Here is a 24,461-nt window from a genome sequence, read left to right on the forward strand (position 1 = left end):
TCGAGCCCCGTCGAGGCCGAGGAGAGATACTTGTGGTCCTGTCAATGAAAATCAAGTGTGATGTTGTTCTAAATACGTCTTGATCACTACATGATCTCTTATGATCCAATTCTACTCACATGAAAGGACTGAGTATGCTACATGTGTGATGTGAGTCACATCACACATGTAGCATACTCAGTCCTTGGACGCATAACTTTTGACTAAAAATACAACTTATTTTCCAGACCAAACTGTCGTGATGATCAAAGTAAATATTGTAATTATATATGAATGCAATATTTATAGCAAATCATTTAAATGTATAGTATTTTTGTTCAATACACATGTATTGCCTGGAGGCAGTTGTCTAGTGACTAGTCTGACTCCCACAGTTCACACTATTGCTTATTGCAGCTGGCCATCTAGTGGTTAAATATTAAATACAGAACAGAAAACTGATAAATTCAAACCCTTTATTAATAAGATCAACATGACAAATTATTTTCCAACCATTAAAATCAATACTTTACATCCGATTTGTTTCAATACATTATCATTCAAGAAAAATATCACAAAAAGCTAAAACATCAAATACTTGGATGGGATGATGATAGTCATACATTTCATACAGAAACAGAAATCAACAGAACAAAAAACTACAAAGAAAAGTGAAATGCATTCTGTTAGTCACATTAATCGAGGACATCTTCCTCAGGCACATAAATCAAGTTTATAGTCCACAGTACTAGGACTTTAAATTACAGCTCACTTGTCTCATTATTATAATCCAATTGTTACAAACAATTTGTGGAAAGTGGAAAATATGCAAATAAAGAGAAAAGTAGAATTACACAGTATTGGTGTTTATAGAAATGTGCTATAATTTAAAGTGTTGTCTCGTGTGTGACTATTCTCTGTTATAATTAAGCCCCACATAGCAGGGAGGGTTTTCCGTGCAAACTGTACACGAGTGGATATATTAAGCACTTGCCTTACCACCACATACCAGAAATCCTAAACTGGTTCACAGATGTTTATTTTTGTATAAACACATTTGACATCTCACTTCATCTTGCAACCATTATCTGTAACATTCAAAAAGCGGTCTGTGTTTCACCCAGGTAGGTTATACTCAAATGCAAGAGAGTAAACATACAGTACATATTCTTGAATATGTGACAAGTGACAAGCACAATACACGATGAGGAGAAATCACATCCTCCAACTCAATTTCTTATAAAATATAGGCAAATGCTCCCAAGGATCTCTTATTGCATCTGCATAAAAATAAAATAAATCCCATCTGCATAAAAATAAAAATAAATCCCATCACATTAAGTTGAGCTGATATTGAAGAGAGGGAGGAAAGGCAGAGATAACATGGGTCCCCATCAGGTTGAAATGTAGTTAGGACACAGACACTGCCAATCAAAGCTGGTCTTATTGGGAAGCACATTGATGCAATGATTGCCTCATTGTACTTAATACTTTTCAGGGTTTTAAGGATGATGAAATCCCCAGTCTTCTCTACCCACACACTGGTTTAAAAATGCAATGAACTGAAACTGAACTGAGAGAGCAGCATTGGAGAGGGCGAGAGGACTATTAACACCTGCATAACTGATAACATAGATTCCAAGTCTCAATTCTCAAAATGATTGACAATAAGCGGGGCTGAATGTCCATGCAAAGTTAGACTCAAATAATGCCACATCTTCTTTGTTGAGCTATATAGCAGACATGAACGTTTTAGATACTGACGATGTTTCTTCATACAAAAGATGAGTCATTTTTACCCAAAGGGGCACATCTGGGCATGTTTGTTGCATACTTACATGTAGCCATGACATTTGTAAAAATATGACCAGGAATGTTGCGATATATATCAATGAACTAAAACGTGTAATTTGTGTTTCATGCCCCTTTAACTGTTACCATGTGTGAGAATAGATCAGCTTAAATAGCGCATTTCTTATATCAATTCTTCAACCCCAAAAAATACATTTTCTTTCCAGTTCCTGCCAAAGCTTGTATCTCAGGAAGTTATCCACATTCATTTGTGCCTTTCAAATTTACACTTCCCAACATAATGCCCATATACCGATTCCGAAAGAAGCTTTAGGACACCATGTTCTTCACACAGCTATAAAATAAATGATGTGAATAGGAGAGACCTGAATGCAGACAAAATGAACGAAGAGGTTCCTGTACATTTTCTATACTTTCTATACAAAAATACACACTGTTTTGGTTCTCAGACGTTGTCGGAGAATAGGCATTTGTCTGACAAAAGTCTGCAAACCAAAAACTGGCATATTGTCTCTAATAAAAGTATTTTCTTTCTTTTAGTTTGTTTTATGAAAGAGGCATAAGGAAAGGAAGCTGAGCCTCTGTAAGTGCTATGGGGTATCTTCCATTTGGAGAGGCAAGTGACAGGAAAATGGAAGACCGAATAGCCCCTTCTGATTGGTAAGCAGCAGCTGATGGCCGGTGGCAGCCATCCTAGGGTTCCCACACTGGATTAGTTATTGTTAGCAATGACCTTGACCCTGTTACAGTCAGAGGTCCAGGGTCAAAGGTCAACTCACAATTTGGCCTGCAGAGGCTTCAGGTACTTGTGGAAGGACTCGTGAACCTGGAGAGGGGAAAAAAGTGGGGGAGAAAGTGTTAAAAAGGACCTAAAGACGTGTATACACGTCCGAGGCACATCCCGGTTTTAATTGAGAGTTTGTGTATACATAATAAAGGCGCTAGAGTGCCAAGCAGATGAGGCAGATTTTACTCTGAAAAGCCATGATTCTGAATCCATTCCAAGCATTAGTTTTGCACGAAAAACACTTTGGCCTAAATTCGGCCACTTGCCCAAATGTGCCCAAATGTGATGACCTCATCACATTTGTGATGACGGCTATGGCCGTTTTTAGCCCAAGGAGTGTTTTTCGTGCGAAACTAAAGCTTGGAATGGATTCAGAATCATGAAAACCCCCCTAGTTTGACACGTCACATGCTACTTAAAGCATAATGAAATTTGGAACATTTTGCCGTATATAGGTTGTTAATGGTACGGTCATATATAACTGGCGATAAACTGGCATTACACTGGACCCCAGAAGGAAAGAGAAAGAAAGGCAGGCCTAAAATGACATGGCGTAGAACGATCGAGAAGGAGCTCCAGCAACAACATCAGAGCTGGGGGACCATAGAGAAGATGGCCAAAGACAGATGCAAGTGGAGAAACTTTGTTGCTGCCCTATGCGCCAGCCAGCGTAATGGGGATAAGTAAGTAAACTGGCATTAAGCTACTGAATTGGTAGCTGGTAGGATGTATCATACCAAAATATAAACTAGAGACATGTAGGAATACAAAAATGTTTTTTTTACAGTCACCTTAGGTGGTACCAATTTGTCAAAATATCAGTGGAGGCATTGCATGCAGTGTGGGTGCAGACAGTATGTGACCCAGGTAGAACTGACCTCTGTGCGGTTGAGGGGAGATTTACGGGCCCACTCGAACATGTGCTCATAGACATTTCCATCATATCTTCCCAGGGATGAGTTAAGCAGCTCGTCGCGGTAGTCGAAGGCATCTACGAGCGCCACAGCATTGGGCCTCAACTGTGACAGTAGCTCCTTTAGACGAAGCGAGACCTGCAGCATCTGTGGCACACTCAGAAGATCAGCCTAGGGGGTAGGAAAAAAAGAAAGATGTAGAGAAAGAGCTGAAAACTATAAGCATTGCTGGGGCACCGATTTGGTTAACTATGGCAGCCAATATGGTTTTTCGACATGTTGTCTCCTAATTGATGTAATAGTTCAGCCTTCAGTAGATGATATCTAGCTAGCAACATCAACATCAACAATATTATTGAAGTGATGCAATTAAACACAAAAGTAGTGTCCGTAACCGTTATATAACCAGGATAGGTACAAACTAGCATCACAATTTGGACTGCAGAGGCTTCAGGTACTTGTGTTTCAATAACCATTTCTTTATGGCAAGTGACACAAAACACAGCAAATGTGCCAATTGTAGTCTTGCTATACTTCATTATTTAGATTTAGATCGATACAAATTACTTACTAATTATTATTATTTTTTTACTTTTCTACTGAAAGTCAAACCAAAATTAAATCTAAAACCCTGAATACAAAAAGAGAATTCTTGAAATTTGCTGCAGAGCAGAATATCTCATATGACTTACAGGAAGACCTCCACAATGTTGTACAAATGAATGTGATGATCATGAATATATAGTATCTCTCACACAAAGCCCCCATTTTCCAAGCTGGCATACAACAGGGGCATTCAGGCCCAGTCTGGTACACAGCTGGACCACTTATTACTTTTACATAAGTGGTTGTGCCGTTGTGAAGATGATAGCATTTACAGTATGAGGAAAATGCAGATAAATAAATCATTGGAGTGTCTTGCAGAGTCAAACAATTGTACAGTATCTTCGCCCCGATCCTTGATGTAGCAAAATGTGGCTAAAACGGAGCCATATCTTAGAAACATCTAGTACTGTTAGCCCGTCTAAAAGGTTCCGTTTCAAGTATCCCACCTTGACACAAGTGATTCAATCAGAGATTTTATATGGAGACAGTCTACACAGTTTTGTACAATACTAGCATACCGGTACACTATGATGTAGAGTACACTAAATACTCAACGTGTATGTATTGGTATTGTATTGGCTTGGCTGACTGTTTTCCTTACCAGTAAGAAGTCTCCAGAGTTCTGTACAATGCCCTGGAGCGCATAGAGCAGAGCCAGGGTTGACAGCACTGAGTGTACCGCGGTGTCTCCGATCTCTGTCAGCTTGGCTGAAAAAATCTTCACCACCACATAGTGACAATGTGCCTAGTGAGGAGGAAGAGAAATAAGATAAGGCAGTCCCGAATCGCCCCCCAGACGAAAGCACTTGATTCACAGGTTCACAGTGATCTCAGTGTACTACATAGTTATCCTCCTCAGGTTCGTGCATAACTATTTTTAACTATTGTTTTGCAAAAAACATAGGTGCAGAGAGAATTTAATTTGTGTTAAATATTTCAAGTTACATTTAGCCCGAATTTATTGGCCAAGGACATCTCAAGCCAAACACTGCGCAAATACACAAACACACATGTGTGCGCACACGCACACAGTACTTACATCTGATGCTCTGACCAGGTCAATGGCGCTGTTGTTCCAGGCATCCGCCTGGCTCTTCCTGTGATGCAGGTCTTGTTGGATGTTCTTAGCTGCCAGTTCCACCAGCCTACACACACACCACACACACACACACACACACACGCGAGTAGGACATTGAATGAACATAAAAACAACCATGTCAGTTAGCAGCACATTCAGGGATACACATTGGCTGACATGAGATCAGAATAGCAAGAATCAGAGTAGCCTGCTGTCTTACTTGGCAGCGCGTAGTTTGTAGATCTCCACCAAGCTGGCGAGGTCATTGATATTGACCACAGTGGGTCTGGCTGAGACAGGCTGGGGCTGGACCATACGCAAATCTGCATCATTGAGGTAGGACACGATGCCACTCAGCTGATGGCCAGCCCGCGCCTGTTTGTAACTTTTCAGCAGGTACCTGTGTGTACAAAGAAACACAGTGGTAGGGCACAAAAGGCACAAAGAGAGACAGGGAGAGTCTTTATGCACACTGTGTCAAAAAGTGACATATTTTCAGCTGAAAAACATATCAACATGATTTTCAGTTGAATATATCATACTGTCGTTAAGTAGGTTCCCAGTTCGATTCCGGGCTCGCCCAGAGTTAGTGTCGAAGTGTCCTTGTCCTTGAGCAAGACGCTGAACCCTTAATTGCTCCCTATGAGCAACTTGGTGCCTTGCATGGTTTCTTCCGCCATCGGTGAATGGGTGAATGTAATGCACATCTATGTAAAGCCCCTTGGATAAAGATTCTATATAAATTACCATACTCTCATAAAGTGTGTATGGCCATGGGCTGTGGTTGTGTCTGTATGCTTGCTTACAGACTTGACAGACACAGGACCTTTTGATTTTTTATTATTTTCTTTTTTACATTTTTTTACATAATCAAATGGGGAACTTCGATCGTATTTAATGTGAATGTTGTTCTACTGTGAAGACAAGTAGTGTCCCAAGTGCTCCTCACAATATAATGATAGGATTCAAGTTAAATGTCGTCACACCCAGGTATGCATGAACATATGTGGGACACACCTACCTGGCAGTCTGCAGCATCATGACTGTGTTCTCCCCCTCGTAGGTGCAGGTGGGGGTGAAGTTGACGTAGATGTCAGGCAGGGCGCTGCTGCAAGAGTAGCCGTGGCCCCCGCAAGACATACGGCACACTTCGATTCCTGCGTTGGCCGCCCATGTGGTGAAGGCCTTCAGTCCCGCAGACAGGGCATGGAGCTGAACAAGAGATGGCAAGAGGTTAAATGTGTTCGTGGCTACTGTGAGAGAACTTGTGCCACAGAAGCAGGACGTGACAAAGTGTGTGCAATCAGCAGGTTTGCACAATTATATTTGTACAAATAACAAGCGATTAGTCATCTGGTTTGTGAAGTGCAGGTGCATGTACGTGATTGTATCGTTAGTACCTCCGGAAGTTCACTGAAGTCTCCCTGGCTGATGTCTCCAGTGATACGGTGGTAGGTCTGGGTCATGTACTGGCCGACAAAATGGAAGGCATAGGCCATGGCCAGCAGAGGGAACAGTTTGTACTGCTGCGTTTGGTAATCCAAGATCTGGGGCTCTGGCTCTCTACAGAACAAGAAAGGGCAGGTCTGATTATTCCAATAAAACCAAAAACAAACACTAATTTACTAAATTGACACAGGCAGATTTGTGGGTACCAGACTTCTGCACTTGCTCATCTTCATGTGAACATGAAATGTAACGGTGATGATTCAAATTGTCATTTTCTATGTAGTGAGTTTGAAGGAGAAAACCATTTGAAATTACTGTTCATCTTTTAAAATTGCAATCTCCTTAATCAGTGTAATTGTTTATTCACTAAAGGATTACCTCTTGTAAACAAGAGTAAGTAAAATAAAATAACCAAATTAAAAAGCTACAAAGTGAAAATGGAAAACAAATTTGGACCCAGGGTAGCCTTGGAAGGAAGGTCACAGCTTTCCATTTTGTAATCCAGTCAGGGTATTAACTTCAATGTTTGGGCGGAAATGTGGCAACAAAACACCCTGAAGCATTTCAAAATAGTGTCGGTTTAATTTCTGTCATAAAATGCAATCATCTGACATCAAACATTATCTAGTTAGTTCCAAACTCATCCATCTAGTTAGATCCAAAGCTATAGTTAGTTCCATTGATTGATTGATTGAAAATTGTATTAACAGTTTGCAGAATTACAGTACATTTCAAGCACAAACTCAATACAAAGGCTGTTAACTGTGAGTGGACGACCCAATTAAGCATTACACTTGTTTACAACAGGGTCCACCATGTTCAATTCATCAAAACATTTAGAGACGTACAAATAGACACTTCTATATAGACAAAGAACAGTACAGGAATTCATCATAATGGAGGTAAAAAGGGAAAAGAAACATATACAGTGAGGGGAAAAAGGGGGGGCGGTGGGGGGGGATTCAGATTTTACGGGGGCCAGTTTCGAATTGCAGCCATCCGTAGGTGCCCTTTGAGAGCGGTTTTGAAGGAGTCAAGGGATTCGCATGTCTTAATGACTGTTGGTAGGGCGTTCCACATTTTGGTGGCATAGGAGCGAAAAGAATTTAGTCCCTTGTTTGTGCCGAATCTGGGTTGAACATGATTCGTTGCACTCCCTCTGGTGTTGTGGGTGTGGACTTCGTTAACATTAAGGAAGTATCTACACAGGTACATGGGTATCTTGGTGGAGTATCGAATCTTGTGGACCAGACCCATTGCAAGATGCTGTACTCTGTCGCCGACCCTAAGCCATGCCAGTCTGTCAAAGTGGGCAGGGGTGAGGTGGGTTCGGGGGGTGAGGCCAAGTAGGAGCCTGACCAGTTTGTTTTGGGAGGTCTGGAGCCTAGTTTTAAGGGCCTTTGAGGTGCTGTGGTACCAGGAGGTGCATGCATAGTCAAAGAAGCCTTGTACAAGGGCTCCTGTTAAGGTCTTCAAGGTGTTTTTGTCGACCAGTGAGGAGATCCTGTAAAGGAATCTTGTTCTTTGGTTGACTTTTTTGATTACGTTGGTGGCCATTTTATCACCGGAAAGATTAGCCTCCAGGATGGAACCTAGGTAGGTAATTTCATCTTTACGTGTGATAACATTGTCACCCACTCTAACCAAGAAGCCATTTGCCTTGCTGAGATTACTATTAGATCCAAAGAGAATGGATTCAGTTTTTCCCAGGTGTAAAGATAGTTTGTTATCAGCGAGCCAGGTGCAGATTCTACCGAGTTCAGAGCTGAGGGCATTTTCAACCTGCAGTTTGTCCCTGTCCGAGACCAGCAGTGCCGAGTCATCTGCGAACAGGAACAAGTTGCAGTCACAAGCTGAAGTCATGTCGTTAACATATATTAGGAACAGTAGAGGCCCTAGTATGCTTCCTTGTGGAACGCCACAGCTCACTGGGAGGGGGGGGGACAGTGTTCCGTTCACTTCCACCATCTGTGCTCTCCCCTCCAGGTAGGATTGCATCCAGCTCACTGATGTGCTATCGAAACCAATTGCTTTTAGCTTGTTAACCAGTATGGAGTGGTTCACTGTGTCAAAAGCCTTTTGGAGGTCCAGCATGACCATGCCGCAGTATTTGCCAGCGTCCACCTCTTGTTTGATGTGGTCGCTCAAATAGAGAAGGCATGTGTCAGTGGAGTGGGATGTTCTGAAGCCAGATTGGAACTCGTACAATAATTTATTAGTGGCAAGATACTTTTCAACCTGTTCATAGACTATTTTTTCCATCACTTTCGAGATGGAGCTTAGAATAGAAATAGGGCGGTAGTTGCCGGGGTCTAATTTACTCCCTTTCTTGTGCAGGGGGGTTACTTTGGCCAGTTTGAAATCTAGGGGGACCTGTCCCTGTTTGATGGAGAGGTTTACTACGTGGGTGATGATTGGAGCTATAGAGATGGCTGAGTCTCTGAGAAACTTGGAGGGAATATTGTCATGGCCAGTGGCCTTGTGGGGTTGGAGGGCACTCAGTTTCTTAAGTACCTCATCAGTTGTTACCATAACTAATTTAAAATCGTCTTTACAAACACCTAGGTTTCTGTAGAAGGTTTTAATGTGCTCTACACCAAAGAGCCCAGAGTGGGAGGGCAGATTGTTAACCAGCGTTGTTGATATGTTTGTAAAGAAGATGTTCAAGTAGTTGGCCACATCAAGCTTGTCAGTGATGAGTGTTGTTCGCTTTAATGTTTATGTTTGAAAACCTGGTTTTCAGTTTCTGACTATAGCCTAATTGGTTGTTGAGTAGCTTCCAGAGCTCTCGAGGATTGTTTTTGTTTTCCTCAGCTTTATTATTAATGAAGTTACTTTTGGCGGATTTGATCATGGCAGTAACATTATTTCTTAGCCTGTTTCGTTGGGTTTTTAGGTTGTCCAGCTGAGCTTGGAGACCCCTGTTGAAGCGCTTGGCAAGCTTTGACTTGCATTTTAGAAATTCAGAGCATTTTTTGTCTCTGGCATTCGTTGCAGTCATTATGTCCGAATTCATCCATGGCTCCGAGCGGGTTTTGACCCTGATGGTTCTCAGAGGAGCCATGTAGTTCAGTACTGATGTAAATTTGGTTTTGAAGCCAAGCCAAGCTTCTTCGACAAGTGTGCTGTTAAGCTCATCGGACCAATCCAGACTCTCCAATTCTTGGTTAAAGGCCTCACTAGAGTAGGTTTTGAGGTCCCTTGATATGACTGCTTTGTGGCAGCCAGACTTTGGTTTTTGTTTTTTGCGGGTACAGAATATCATGAAATGATCACTAAGCCCGCATACAATAACACCTTTCTTGGAGATTCTGGATTTGTCCGAGGTGATTTCGCATTTTTGAAAATTAATTCAACCCACACAGTTTCAATTTCAACATGCTGTAAGTCAGTACGGGTAATGAATTCAGTATCTTTGTGGATATACATGCAAACACCACCCCCATTACGGTTTCTATCATTTCTGACTACTGAATAGTTCTCAATTTCAATCTCAGCGTCCCTGATGGATTTATCTAGTTTGGTCTCAGAAAAACACAAAATGTTTGCCTTGCCGGTAAGGAATAATTCTCTAATTCTCCAAACTCAGCAATCTTAAGATTTATTGTGTTTCCCCCTTATTACGTTCTTTACGGTACATGCTGCAGTGGGGTGCAGATGCTGGGGATGCGCCATGACGCTCACCTCCCACCCGATGTTTGATGGAATACATGGCAGTGAATGGAGCCGGCTGAACCAGCTCATTAACAAACATTATTTGCCAGAAAGGAAACGATGGACAGTCCTGCAATACTTGGCACGTTCAAGAAAGAAACGTACCGTTTCTCTCTTGGCCCCTTTAGATACCTCTATTAAATGACAGTGTACACATCGAAAAGCAGACAATAATGAATTATATGGCTTCTTTTATTTTCCAGAAGCGATTATTTTACAATGGTCTGAGTCTCAATCATTCAGAAATAGTGTTTGTTCATATGCTTGTATTCTACCAGAGCTGGTATTATGCTAATGTAGAACTCCATATATGGATATAGTCAACTGGCATAGTCATCGTGACAAGCATCCATCCGACTGCATGGCATTGTCATCGTGACAAGCATCCATCCAAGCCCTATATAAAATGTAGATCGATATTTTAACCTTACAACCCAGATATCTCTGCATTACAGTGTCAGCTAGCTGTAAAAATGGCACAACAAGAAGTTCAACTGGACGAGGATTGGTTCTGCTGTTCCATCTGCCTGGATCTACTGAAGGATCCAGTGGCTATTAACTGTGGACACAGCTACTGTATGGACTGTATCAACTGCTACTGGGATGAGGAGGATCAGAACGGACTCTACAGCTGTCCACAGTGCCGTCAGACTTTCAGCCCGAGGCCCATTCTGAAGAAAAACATCATGTTAGCAGAAGTGGTGAATAGACTGAAGAACACAGGACTCCACCAGGAGACGCACAAGCGAGAGAAAGCCAGTAAAACTCAACAAAGATGCCACCACTGTGAGGAGTTCAAATGTCCCAAGTGTGTCTACGCCTTCACATCTCAGGACTTCCTAGACAGACACCTGAAGATGAGCCACAATAACCTCTGCCACCAGTGCCAAATGTTGAAGAAAAGAAAAGGTGGCGATCTGACTGAGCACTCAAAAAAGTATAAAAATTAGGAGAGGGTAGATATAAAACTAGAAAAAGTGCCCTTCTGGGCACAGAATCTGGAGGAGTAATATCAAAAAATGTGTTTTACAAAAGTCGGCCTCCTGGTGGCGCTATAAAAGGCAGATGCGGAAAATGCAGGTCAAAGGTTTGTCCTTGGCCTCTAGGGAGTGTGCATGCAACGTTTCACGCAGATCGGTGCAGTTTTAGGTAAAAAATGTGAAAAGCTGCCTCATGGTGGCGCTATAACAGGCCGTTCTGGAAAATGCGGGGCAGAGGTTCATCGTTGGCATCCAGGGAGTGTATGTGCAAAGTTTGGCATCGACCGGGTTAACAGTGCCGGAGATTAGCTGGTAACGGACGGACGGAAGGACGGACGGACGGACGGACGGACGGACGGACGGACACACACACACACACACACACGGACGGAGTGCAAAACATATTCTCTCCCCATGCCTTCGGCCTGGTGGAGACAATCAAGGTACTTTATTACAAAAGTGATCCAAAACACCGCGACCGGAACCGGATGTTGATTGAATGGTGTGTGTTGTCAGATCGGTTGTTTCACTAGCTGATGAGAAGTACAAGCCGGCGGCGGTGCCATTACTGAGACCACTAGGCTCTGTGCAATAAGCGTTGTTTTGACCAGAAATGCCACCTGGGAGGGGGATTTGGAGTCTAAAGCGACTGAAAGCGTGTGTGCACACGCAATCCTTTTTTTTTCACTTATGTTTTATTGATGAAAAGACAACAAAACTAAAAAGACAAAACGAAAAAAAGACAAAAAAAAAAAGAAAAAAGACAAAGCTGCATTTTTCATATTACAAGATACAGTCATTGAAATCTTCTTATCGCTAGGCTGAGAGAAGAGATCCCACTTTTCCCACTTTTTATAGAACTTATCCTCTTGTAGTCTAAGTATGAATGTTAGTTTTTCCATAACATACAGTTCCTCAGTAATGTCCATCCAATGTTCTTTCGTTGGTGGGTCCTGTTGGTACCACCGTGTGATCGCTTTCTTACTTGTTGCTAAGAGGATCTTGATTAAATATTTATCATGCATTAGAAACTCTTCAGGGATATTTCCCAGCAATAAAAAGGAACAAGTCTGAGGTATCTTAAAACACAGAATGGTCTCCAAGGTGGAGTGGATATCCTGCCAGTAGTCCAGAATATATGAGCGTGGCCCGCCTCCTTGTGGCCAAAATTTGCGCGATCCAGTCTTATGGCTAACAACAGATAGCCATCCGAAGCTAATGTGAGTAGCCTTTCCACTAGATCGGATCAAAACATTTTATACAACTGAATTAACGTAGCCTACGTATTTTGTCACTTCCCGACAATTAACGTAGGCTACGTTTCATGGCGGGCTAAGGGTTAATCATTCTGCTGAAGAGGACAGTGACAGAATGTTTACTGAGCTCTTCACTTCCATTAAAAGAAGACAATCTGAGGTGAAGGATCTGATCAGAAACAAGCAGAAACATGAAGTGAGTCGGGCTGATGAACTAAGGAAGTGTGTAGAACAAGAGTTTACTGAACTGAGGAGAAGACATGCTCAGTTGGAGCAGCTCACACAATCAGAAGATGACATTCATTTTCTACAGTTACGCCACCCTCTCAAGGGTGTATCTACACACCCAGTCAGCAGCATTGTCCGTCCTCTGCGCTACTTCAAATACGTGACTAAAGTTGTAATACTTCGAATACGTGACTAAAGTTGTAATACAGGTGAAGGACAAAATGGAGGACATTCTTAAAGGGGAATGGACAAACATTCCAGAGACAGTGAATATAGTGGATGTTATACTGTCAACACCACCAGAGCCCAAGACTAGAGCTGAGTTCTTACGATGTTCATGTATAATCACACTGAATCCAAACACCGCAATTCAATATCTGACTATCACTGAAAGGTGTCAGGTTCTGAGTAAAGAGGGCCTGAGTGGAGGCTGTTATTACTGGGAGGTAGAGTGGAGTTGAGTGGAAACATTGTTCATATAGCACTCTCACATAAAGATATAGGCAGAACAGGGTACAAGGAACAAGGACAAATCTTGGTCTTTATGGTGTTCCAAAGAAGGTTATGTTATCAGACACAGAAATATTGACACTAGAATAGCAGGGCCTGAATCCTCCAGAGTAGGAGTGTACAGTGCAGGTATTCGGTCCTTCTACAGCAGCTGTTCTACACCATGACTCTCCTCCACAGAGTCCAGACCACATTCACCCAGACCCTCTATCCAGAGTCCAGACCACATTCACCCAGACTCTCTATCCTGGAATTTGGCTTGCATCATATTCTGGAGGTTCTGCAGAGTTTTGTGACTTCAAGTAGCTCACCACATTTTGGGTTTGTCTCCAATGACTTCATAAAGTAATGTTTGTTCAGTCTATCTCAGTTTATTATTTGTAGATTGAAAAAGTATGAAATTGGGAAATAACTACATTCCCAACTATTGTTTTTTTGAACAGAATTGATGGAACAACTCGCTTGATAAAGAAATATGACAAATAAAATTGTATAAAGTAATTTCAAGATGTCTGATTGGGTTCCAATAACTTGAAAAGATGTATTATACCCTTTGTACCTTATTTCACATAATTGATGGTATTAATTCTGAAAATGACAAATAGTCTCAGTTTGATATTATGGCCCCTCAAAAAATGATGCCCTGCCGCTGCAGAAGCCTCGATGCTCAGACCGCAGTGTCCCAGCTGATTTTTCCACATTCTGCTCTTATTGGGCAACATCAAGTGAAATACTGTACACACAATAACCAGTAGTAGGTTCAACATTGGGCATGGATATAACAACAATATATGCACTGTTAGTTATATCACAATCACTCTGCTTCGAAAGACCTCAATTATGAAGCAGAAGCTATAATTGTATCAGTATTTAGTCCTTGTAATGTTAGAGGCCTGGCCACTGTTGGCTTCGTTTCGTCACTGTGTTGTGTATGTTTTGCTTGCAAACTCTGTGTAGACAAAGAAACTGTATTCAACTTGTTTCAACTGGCACAAGGTTGAGTAGATAATGTGCTATGTGGGTCCTGTATAATTGCCTGTCCAAGTGTGTGTGTGTGTGTGTGTTTCTGTGTAATTGCTCACCCAGGGCGGATCTCAGACTGATGTCGGACTGAACTGTAGCGGATGGCGATGGTGCATGATTTGGAGAGGGCACGGGAGGACTCGCCTACGATCATGGAGCGGATAAAGACCATGGTGCCATAGGTCAGCTTGGCACTGGGAGGCTTTTCATAGCTGCCGTCTGGTGCCACCTTGTGGACAAAAAACAACAAACAGTAAATCAGACTAAAAGTCAATGCTTTTTGAACTGTTGCTCCAACCAAGAGGAAGGAAGGAAGGAAGACACACACACACACACACACACACACACACACACACACACACACACACACACACACACACACACACACACACACACACACACACACACACACACACACACACACACACACACACACACACACACACACACACACACACACACACACACACACACACACACACACACACACACACACACACACACACACACACAATATTTCAATAGATGTGCATCGTAGTTCAACTTTTATCAAATGAATCAAATACATTACAACTAATATATGACCGGTAGGATCTAATTTTAAGATTGACACACAATTTTAAGACTCTCGCACACCGATGTGTGCAAGATCATATGGTATATATTAAGACAATGTGGTCATCGGGCATGAAAATTCCAACTGCGTCGGTTGGAAAATAGCAATGATAATTGCCGTCTTGCACCAGGTGGAAGATAGAGGCCATATACTTCTACAAAAAAGAACAATCATCCCTTAGTGTGTGGCAGTGTCTGCAGAGACCCTTCCCTCTGTATTGCATAGTTTTACTTTGTTCGGGATGTTTCTGGGCATCAAGCTTTGGGCACTGTGATTCACTATTGGTGTCGTTGAGCTGGGGAGGTGGCAACTTTTAAAGTTGTATTTATTACTAACTGCAAATCATAATTGATATACCGTTAACAGGTTTTAGTAAAACCATGTCCTTATGTTATTAGTCAGTCAGTGGCAGAAGTTTACCTTTGCGTATTTCATGAGCATGTTATCACGTGGAATTCGCACATTCTCCATTTTCAGATAGCCATTATCAACGTCATCAAAGCCAAACTTTGGGCCGATGTCGCCAATCACAATTCCTGAGACGAGAGTCAAAAGGACATAGACAGGCAGAGAGAGGGAGAAACAAAGAGACAGAAATAAATATGAATTCATATTAATAAATAATAAATATAAAGGAGGAGGCGTGTCTGAAGCTTGTCCTGTACGGGCTATACGGACGTAAAAAAAAAAAAAGAAATCCGCTTGATCAAGTGAAGTATTAATGACTGTGGTAACTGAGCTTCTTAACATGACTAGAAGGTCAGGGAACATTTTCTCAATTACATAAATAAGTATGGTTGGTTGGTATACTGTAATGTAAATACAAACAATCACATAACAAGCATGAACACACAAAGATCGAGAGAAATAGAGCACGAGTTACCTGGCAGTGGTTCGTGGGTGTTCATACTGCGGAGTGGTACAATGAAAGCATGTAGACCACGGTGATTGCCTTGAGTGTAAAGCTGGGCCAGGACTATGGCATGGTTGGATGTCTTTCCAACTGGAGCGAAACAGAGAGAGAGAATGAAGGGTGGTAGGGTGGTAACAAGATCATTAAAACCTGACCACTCAGGCACAATCCATCGTCATCACTGATGGACGGATGCCTATGATGATGATGATGATAATAATAATAATAATAAAGTGTTATACATTTGCAGGGGGAAAAAGAAAAAGCTATAACATATATAATACAAATAAATACATATTTTAAAATGTAGCTGTAGTGTTTGAAAAATATTGAATCATTTTCTGGGGGGTCCCTGGCACAGATAGGGGAGTACGTGGACAAATGTATATCCTTCTGGGGGTCCTTGGCACAAAAAGGTTTGAGAATATATTATTCTATACTATACTGATTTAGAAGGCATTTGTTCAATCAACCTCAGCTCATAATGGGTTAAGAAACATTGCAGAATGCAGGTACTTACGACCCCCAGGCCACCATTTGATGGAGGTAACAGTGGGGCTGTTCAAGACAAACTCCTGTGTGGCAGGGTCATACGTGGCAGTGGTCTCCAACCCTCTGAGGTGTGTGCCTAGGACAAACAAGGCCCACAAAATACACACATTCAAGCGCACGCACGCACACATACAAAGCCAGATACAATATACAACATAGAAGGCGAAGTTATAATATTGTTATGGAGGAACACAAATCTGTATTGAGATCAAAGCACCCATTACACAAACTACAAATCACAAGGTCATAGGAATATACGGTTAGTAAATACTATATTATACTATTCTATGCATACTACAAAGGAATTTGTAACTGTTGAATGGCGAGTTGTGATTTTGTATATTCATTTCAAAATGTCAAAAATGATGGACAATTCTCTAGCACTTTATTTTCTCAATACAATAGTAAAATAAATGATGCTAAGCACTAACCCTTTGTAGGAATTTGACAGATTTCTATAAACATCTTGAATGAATGTTAAATTACACAATGTAATATTTGATTTGAGTCAATATTTCTCATTTGCACTCAAACAAAAATTAGGCCAAAAGGGCTAAAAAAAAAAGAAGCTATGTTTTCTGTACAAAACCAACATAAACTGTACCATAGTGTGTATATAATAACACTTTCTTCACACAGACGCACCCTAACTCCACAATTCCTTTTATTTTACCACAGGGCTGAAGGGGGGCACAAGTTCTAGATTTCCTTCTATTCTGACAGCACCCACTGATACAGCAACCAGAGGCAGATTCGGACACAATAAGAACTGTACTATGCAAACTTTAATAAATATAAATCTATACTAGGAGGATTCCTTAGGCTTGTAAGCTGATTTGTTTTCAATGGGACTAACAGACGGCATGAAAGGCAGTTTCACGAATCATGCACTTTTTCGTAGAATTTGTAATGGGAATTTATTAACTTCAGTGAAGAAAATAAAATCATGATTTTAGAGTTGTATACACCAGGCTCTGGCTCTTCAACAAGGGGTCCAGGACCACTAAGGTCAGGTGTCCTTGGAGTAACTACGGGGCGGTCGCCAAATTGTGTGAGACGATTTTAACATACTGTAGTGCTGTACTGTCAAAGGAATCTATGAAGCCATCAAAGCATCAGCATCACTTGGAGGCAGCCCATAGGTACTACTTACTAAACAATGTGGAATACTGCAACGCTCTCAAATATCTCAACCATCAACAGACGTTGATGAGACAATCGGCTAAATATGGTCAGCTAGCTTTGAAGAAGGCTCTCCGGCCCCGCGAGTTGCATGGGAGGCTTTCTGAAATACATTTACGCAGCACAGTTTCACACAATAGATAGTGGGGGGCGCTCCCTCTCTCTCCACCTCTCTCTCGTAAGGGGTCCTTGGACTGGAGGTATACTGTACAATACATTTGTATCAAGCTTGAAAGAGGTATTCATTCGTTATTCATGTAAGAGGGTAAATTGATTATGGGGTCAACTAGTGACAGCCTCATGAAAACAAACAAATATCTCATCACACGTAAAGGCCAAGCACAATGACCCATTTCTGGTCCAAACCAACAATTTCAGAGATGCAGTCTGTCTTAGGTCTGTTGATTTTACCATGGCCCATCTCAGTCTGTGCGTAGGTGCCGATGATTTCCAGATTCCAGGCAGACATGAAGAAATGGTCCATCTGCTCTGGGGTGGCCTGGTTAAGCAGTGTGGGCAGGAACATCCCCAAATGGAGTTCCAGGGGAGATGGTCTATCACGGCACACGCAACTAAACCAAGGAATCATGGGGCAATGGCAAAAAGAGGAGGAAATAAGAATAAAAAATATCGGAGGTAATAAGACATAAGAGATGGATTTTTCATGGAGACCCACAAAAGAAAAGGGCGCACAATGGAGAAGATATGACCCAATGAATCCCAAATTAATTATGTAGAATGAAATTGGAAATAATTTGGAACAAATTAAGGGGAGAGAAGGGGGAAGAAAGAATGACAGAGAAAACAAAACCTGTGAGCATATTGTGCGAATTGATTTAAAAAGTGCCTATTTGAAACACAAAATATTTGCATTCGATCATTCATAAACTTGATCACAAATTTTCATTTTTGACTGATTTATGAAAATTAACAAAATATGTTCATTCATAAATAACTATGAAATAAATTACTGAAAAGCATCAGCTACCCTGGACCAGCCATTTACTCCAAAACAACATTGGAGCTTTGAATGTTATAATATAAAATCCATCAGACAGCTGGTTGCGGGAATTCCAGGTATCTTGATCCAGCAGTAGCCCAGAATTTACATACAGATACAGAAACCCCCATTGTGAGATCATAGGCATCCAAACAACATCTCAAGCCAAGGACACAGGCCAAAAAAATAGATATGCGTGAGCACATGAGTCAAAAGCATGAAACAAAAGCAAACAAAGCTTGCTTGGTCTATATATTCTTACACATCACAGATTTATCTGCCTCTCAGATAACAATAGGATATTCAGGAGCTGCAACTCAATCTCTTCAAAGGCACTAGGGTACGTCATATAGCTAAAATACTGCATGCTGTCACTTTGGTGACGGCAGTGTAAAAAGCCTTGTTTCAATTGATGCATTCTAGTTATCAAGGGAGACAAAGCTAAGGGTCTACAATGCCTCCGTCATCTCTGTGCTCCTGTACGGCTGAATAACACTCTTGCAGCCAGGCTTGACGGCTTTGACTCCAGAGCCCTCAGGAGGATTGAAGGCATCACGTGGAGCCAGCATGTTACAAACCAAACTTTAAGAGAGCTAACCCAACCAGCATCCCGTCTCGCAGCAATGCAGCGAGTGCACTGGTATGGCCACGTCATTCGCCTGCCGGGGGAACATCCAACACGCACCATCCTGGACTTCAATCCCCAGCAAGCCGGCTGGAGACGACCTAGAGGCGCCCCCCGCACCCGCTGGCTGGATGTAATAGCCCAGGACCTTAGAGCATGTAACGTGACTTTGGCACAAGCTCAACACCTTGTCCACAACAGACCCAGATGGAGAGACCTGGTGGCTTTGGTTGGCTCTACGTGCCCTGAAGTGCAAGAGGACTAAGTAATACGTTATCCAGGCATCCGAGAGCCTCACCAATTTGGTCAACAGCACAACCCCGTACCTACACACATTGATGACTTAACTGGAATGAATGCTGTGGTTATCGAGCTAATAATTTTTCTAATGCCACTAATAACCAAATGAATTGTATAGGACCAACTATCAAGATGCATACAAGCTTCATGATTTATTAGTTACAAACAAACAGGAGTTTTGATGGAAAATAAAAATGTATATAACATTTTGGAAGGAAAAAGACAGATTATGACTGAATACAGTGTTATAATGATCTACTGTGCTACTGCAAATCACTAAAGCAACAATATTAGCAATTCAACTGAACAACTCGCATTAATCTACACGTGTAATTAAAAACAAAGCAACCTTTGTGATTTTCATTTAAATAATTGATCTGTCAAATTCCTACAAGAAATTGGCACAATGTGTTGTCTGTACCAGGTCATAATTTCTTCATAAAGTCCTACTTTTCTCTGCTTGAAAATTGTGCATCATTTTGGCGAAGCTTGGCATTTTATTGTGTTGTCTGCAGGACAACAAAGCAGTGATTAACGCTGTAAAGGCTAAATCCAGAACTGACCATGTCCAAGCTCAGTTTGGGCATAGGTGCCCAGGGCCTGGAAAGACTCGGCCAGAGGGACCCATTTCTTGAACTGTTGGGGGTCACACTGACTATACAGCGTTGGAAGAAACATGACGAAGTGAAGACCCAGTGCCTCCTGATGGTGGCCCCTAAACACACTGGGTGAAGGAAACATGAGATACTGAACTTAGGACTCCGTCTTTGATTTGTTTCCATTTGGAATATCCATTGATGGTCAGCCCGTAATGTCATGAAGGATTGTAGTATATTTTTATATGAACAGCAGTGTCGACATTTAACCACATGAATCTAGCATCACTAGTGGGTAAGTCATAATATATTATAGGCAAGCATTTTGCAAATAATAAGCAAACCTAGGCTGAAACTAGGCGAATACAGCAGAAATAGCAGATGTACAAGCTCACACAGATCTGCCATTTTCCCTTTTTGACATACAACAAAGTATGGGTACTAGGGTTAAGTGGTTAAGGTTGAATCTCTCCTCGTCGTTGTTGCTGGAGCACAGACTTTTCTGACAGTAGTTGTTTCTATTTGATCATTTGAGTGCATGGTGCTTCAACTGTCCTTTAATGGTGCACAATTTACTGATGAATCTTATGTATGTGATTATGTGCTCATTCATTATGACTGGGACCTGATGTAGTTACATAAGATGAAGCCAGTAAAAATGACCAGCGTAATAAGCTATAACACTTTATAACACTCCATCCACTACTGTTGTAGTATAGAGTGTTACAGAAATATTAATTAAGTACAGTCAGAGTGAATTATTGAGTTGTCACATTTTGAGCAGTTACATGTAAGAAAGAGATATATTGTTGTAATAATGACATAATTTACTAAGCATGCAGTCGTTAACAGAACGAAGAAACGCTCAGTCCCTGAATCACCTCTGACCCATTTGTAATCTCATGATCTTTGCTCTACAGAGGGAAAAACAAGCCGCTGTAAAATAAACTTACACAATATGGCAGGGTGCCAAGCACATTAATGATGAAGAGCCTCAACACAAGCCTAGCTTAATTTATGAACAAACACGGATAACTCAGTTGCGGTATTATTTACATGATTCACTTTCCCCAAAAAAAAAAAATCTGACTGATGACTCTCACTCCCAAGTGGTGAAGGCTTCTTATGTCCTCATTATTTAGCACTGCAGTAATTAAACTATAGTTAATCAATAGAGTAACTCCCACAGCAGTACATGGAAAATTACTAGGCGCTTTGTCCAGGAGGAACAGGGCAATCTTTAAGCTCAGAAGTGAAAGGTTGCCAACCACCGGAGCAGTTAGCCTACAACAGTGTCCTGATGAGCAATGTCAAAGCTAGTATAAGCCTAAAAGGGATTTTCTTTTTAGTTTTGTGTCAATTATCAGCATATTATAATTATGTTCAATATCCAAGTGTCCTTGAGCAAGACGCAAAACCCCTAACTGCTCCCGAAGAGAAGGTGTGAATGGGTGAATTTAATGCACACTTTAAAGCGCATTTGAGAAGGATGCTAGATAAATGCTATGCAAAATTTTCCATTTTCCATTTATTATAATAAAGAAAGAACAAATAATCAATGACAAAATGGGAGATTATATTAATGACATGATATAAAGGAACGTTTTCCCTCTGGAAGGCATGCTGATTGCTGAACAATGCTGCTGATGCTGTAACTTTGCTGCTCCCCATTTTCGATATTTAAAAATAGGTTGCTTATTTCGGCTGTACGTTTAATCCCTGATGAATTTTGAAATGTACCTCTTGTAGAAGTAGATCTCTTCGGGATCTGCGATGCCATACTCCCTGAGCTTCACGATCATCTGAGCACTCTTTTTAACCGCCCTGTCATAGCGCTCGCTGCGGGACAGGAAGTTTGGGTCCTCCTGCTGGAAATCTGGGTCGTTGAGCACCAGGGACTCTATAGGGAGAGTGAAGTCAATTCAAAATGCATACTTTGAGGAGAATAACTTTAGTGACTGACTAGTAGCCAATACTTTTTAATTTGCATAATGAATTACATACGGCTTACACATTTCATCTGTCATTCCTCCATTATTGCATAACACGTGAGTCTGTGATTGTTTTAATTGATGCAGCCAAGCCATACAGGTTAACTTTTCTGCCTGTATAAACTTGTTGGGTTTGATATTATACTTTTTGTAACGTTTTAACCCTGCAAACAGGTGCAGTACTTAGTTTAGACAGTATTTGGTTTAGACTAGTCATTGGTTAGACCAGTCAATAGTCCTACAACTACAACCTATCTCAAACCCTCACCCTAACCCTAACCTCCCACAGGGCAGCACACCTAAACCTAACCTTAACCCATGTCTAACCAATGACTAGTCTAAACTAAGTATGCACCCCCTGCAAACAGGACAATCCTTAAAAAGGAAGCTCAGGCAGTATTACCCGTTTCTTAATATATCATTTAAATATCTATATTTAGATTATTTAGCTCATGATCATATCCATTAGAAAGTGCACATTTTTGTCTTGTTTTGTTTTCGGTTGTATGTCTTGTCAATTGTCAGTCGTTCATGTATGTTTGATTAAAATTCAATAAAACGTAAATTGAAAAAAAAAGAAAGTGCACATTTTTAAATAGAAATGCTCTGGAAATATTCGCAGGTGCTCTCTAGTCCAATGCAATTTTGATTATGCAAACTCTTCATGGTACACAGGCATATTCGCAACTTTGCTAAAATTGGTAGCTGTATGGGATTCTGGGAACAAACTCCTTTTTATACACTGCAGCTCTGAGCTGTAAGGCATGGAGTGGGTCATGACCGAAAGAATAAGGTTGCGAATACAAGCGGCCGAAATGAGTTTTCTTCGACGGGTGGCTGGCATCTCCCTTAGAGATAGGGTGAGAAGTTCAGTCACACGAGAGAGACTCGGAGTAGAACCGCTGCTCCTTCGCCTGGAAAGGAGCCAGCTTCGGTGGTTCGGGCATCTGGTTAGGATGCCTCTCGGGCGTCTCCCTAGGGAGGTCCTCAACGCACGTCCCACTGGGAGGAGACCCCGGGGCAGACCAAGGCGCAGTTGGAGGAAACACATCGACTCACTGGCCTTGGAACGTCTCGGAATCCCCCAGGAGGAAGTCACAAATGTTGCTCTGAAGAGGGAAGTCTGGAGCACTCTGGTGGAGCTGTTGCCCCCGCGACCCGACTACGGATAGGCGGTTGAAGATGGATGGATGGATGGATGGGTTAACCAAAAGTCTTAAGACTATCAGCTACCCTATCACCACTATTGTGAAGGGACGACAGGATGAGGAGGTGTTGTTGCTGCGTAATTGTCGAGAGTAATGGCTGTGTGCGATATTGAACAGTAAAAACTATTTGTATCATCAATACGCCTGTACCAACAAAATAATTATGTTATAGGTATACTGTATATGGGGGGGCCTCATATTTGGTCTTGAAACGGGCCTCCAGATTCCTAAGGCCGCCCCTGTGTGTACATTACAGCCTGCAGGACCACAATAGAAGCCCTCAGGGCTCCTTTAGCAGCAGCATTGTATAATCGTAGTTTAAGTGGTTAAATACACATTAATATGATGAATGATGCTGTCAGACAAGTCTAAGCCATCCATCAACTCTATGAAAAGGTTTAATCTGCAAAAAAATACAATTGTACACAATACATACAATGTATACAATACATTAATTACATTGTATACATTGTATACAATATGTAGCATGAAAACGTTGAAACCCCCCGACCTAGCAGCTTGCACTAGTTGTAGAAACAAATGCAGCAGGTCAGGACCACAGTCAGTAGCCAGAGCGTTAGCGACCAGGGGCTACACAGGCACTGGCAGGCGTAGATAGATGGTAAATGGTCAACCCAAACTCACCGATTTCTCGCCTCCTGCGGGTCTTTTCTGGACAACCGTCCACAATGTGTGTGAGTTTCTCGACATCAAACGTGGCTCCTTGCCGCTCTCTAAAAATGTCAGGATTCATTATAAACCTCACTAAACAAACATTGACTGTTGTGTGACCTCTTTTAGCAGCAGTGAGTGACCCACCGGAGATGATATTTATGTCAACTTCCTTTGGTGCGTTTGTGTCGACATTTTCTGTTCCCCCATCGAGATGTGCCACCCCATGCTTATTATTCAGCTCTATAATGTAAAATAAATATATATAAAATACAAACGCATTATTGATGTTCCCTTGTATTTGCATGTCGTCGTTTTGTATTATTCCTTCTGTATATAATATTTGCAAAAATATATTATGTAGCATTATTAAATTAAGTGTTGTCGTTTTGTCTGCATTTATATTCCTTGTCTACGTCTGTAATGGACATAACAAAAGTAATGTAATCCTAGGCTCCGGCTACAAATTA

General features: G+C 41.5%; 2 protein-coding genes across 4 annotated transcripts; one reads left to right on the forward strand and one right to left on the reverse strand.

Moving 5' to 3' along the window:
• Positions 1–441: 441 nt before the first annotated feature.
• Positions 442–24,169, reverse strand: acox1 (acyl-CoA oxidase 1, palmitoyl). 3 transcript variants are annotated; one of them, XM_079499927.1, is made up of 14 exons: positions 23,965–24,169; positions 21,861–22,020; positions 18,011–18,171; positions 16,386–16,493; positions 15,836–15,955; positions 15,373–15,488; positions 14,396–14,565; positions 6,577–6,739; positions 6,198–6,388; positions 5,397–5,576; positions 5,138–5,243; positions 4,700–4,843; positions 3,457–3,663; positions 442–2,617 (listed from the first exon to the last, which is right to left on the reverse strand). In XM_079499927.1, exons 1-14 carry the CDS (start codon positions 24,071–24,073, stop codon positions 2,567–2,569), a joined length of 1,986 nt encoding a protein of 661 aa, XP_079356053.1. In that variant the 5' UTR covers positions 24,074–24,169; the 3' UTR covers positions 442–2,566. The 3 variants fall into 3 exon arrangements, with proteins under 3 accessions (XP_079356053.1, XP_079356054.1, XP_079356055.1); XM_079499928.1 differs by lacking the exon at positions 18,011–18,171 and adding an exon at positions 20,088–20,248 and having other exon boundaries at positions 23,965–24,168; XM_079499929.1 differs by lacking the exon at positions 18,011–18,171 and having other exon boundaries at positions 23,965–24,105.
• On the forward strand, positions 10,688–13,264 carry LOC306922086 (E3 ubiquitin-protein ligase TRIM21-like; the record flags this gene model as incomplete). The annotated part of the gene is made up of 2 exons (XM_079499479.1): positions 10,688–11,222; positions 13,198–13,264. The coding sequence occupies exons 1-2, from the start codon at positions 10,813–10,815 to the stop codon at positions 13,262–13,264; spliced, it is 477 nt and encodes a 158-aa protein (XP_079355605.1). The 5' UTR covers positions 10,688–10,812.
• Positions 24,170–24,461: the final 292 nt, after the last annotated feature.

The sequence above is a fragment of the Electrona antarctica genome (assembly GCF_951216825.1).
Source record: "Electrona antarctica genome assembly, chromosome: 4".
NCBI lineage: Eukaryota > Metazoa > Chordata > Actinopteri > Myctophiformes > Myctophidae > Electrona > Electrona antarctica.

Bases quoted from the DNA above. Each gene is read 5' to 3' on its own strand.
- acox1 (XM_079499927.1), bottom strand. From the start codon at position 24,073: ATGAATCCTGACATTTTTAGAGAGCGGCAAGGAGCCACGTTTGATGTC. The intron at 22,021-23,964 runs GTGAGTTTGGGT...CTCTCCCTATAG, and splicing joins CCGCAGGAGGCGAGAAATCG to AGTCCCTGGTGCTCAACGAC. The intron at 15,956-16,385 runs GTAAGTACCTGC...GTTTCGCTCCAG, and splicing joins CAAATGGTGGCCTGGGGGTC to TTGGAAAGACATCCAACCAT.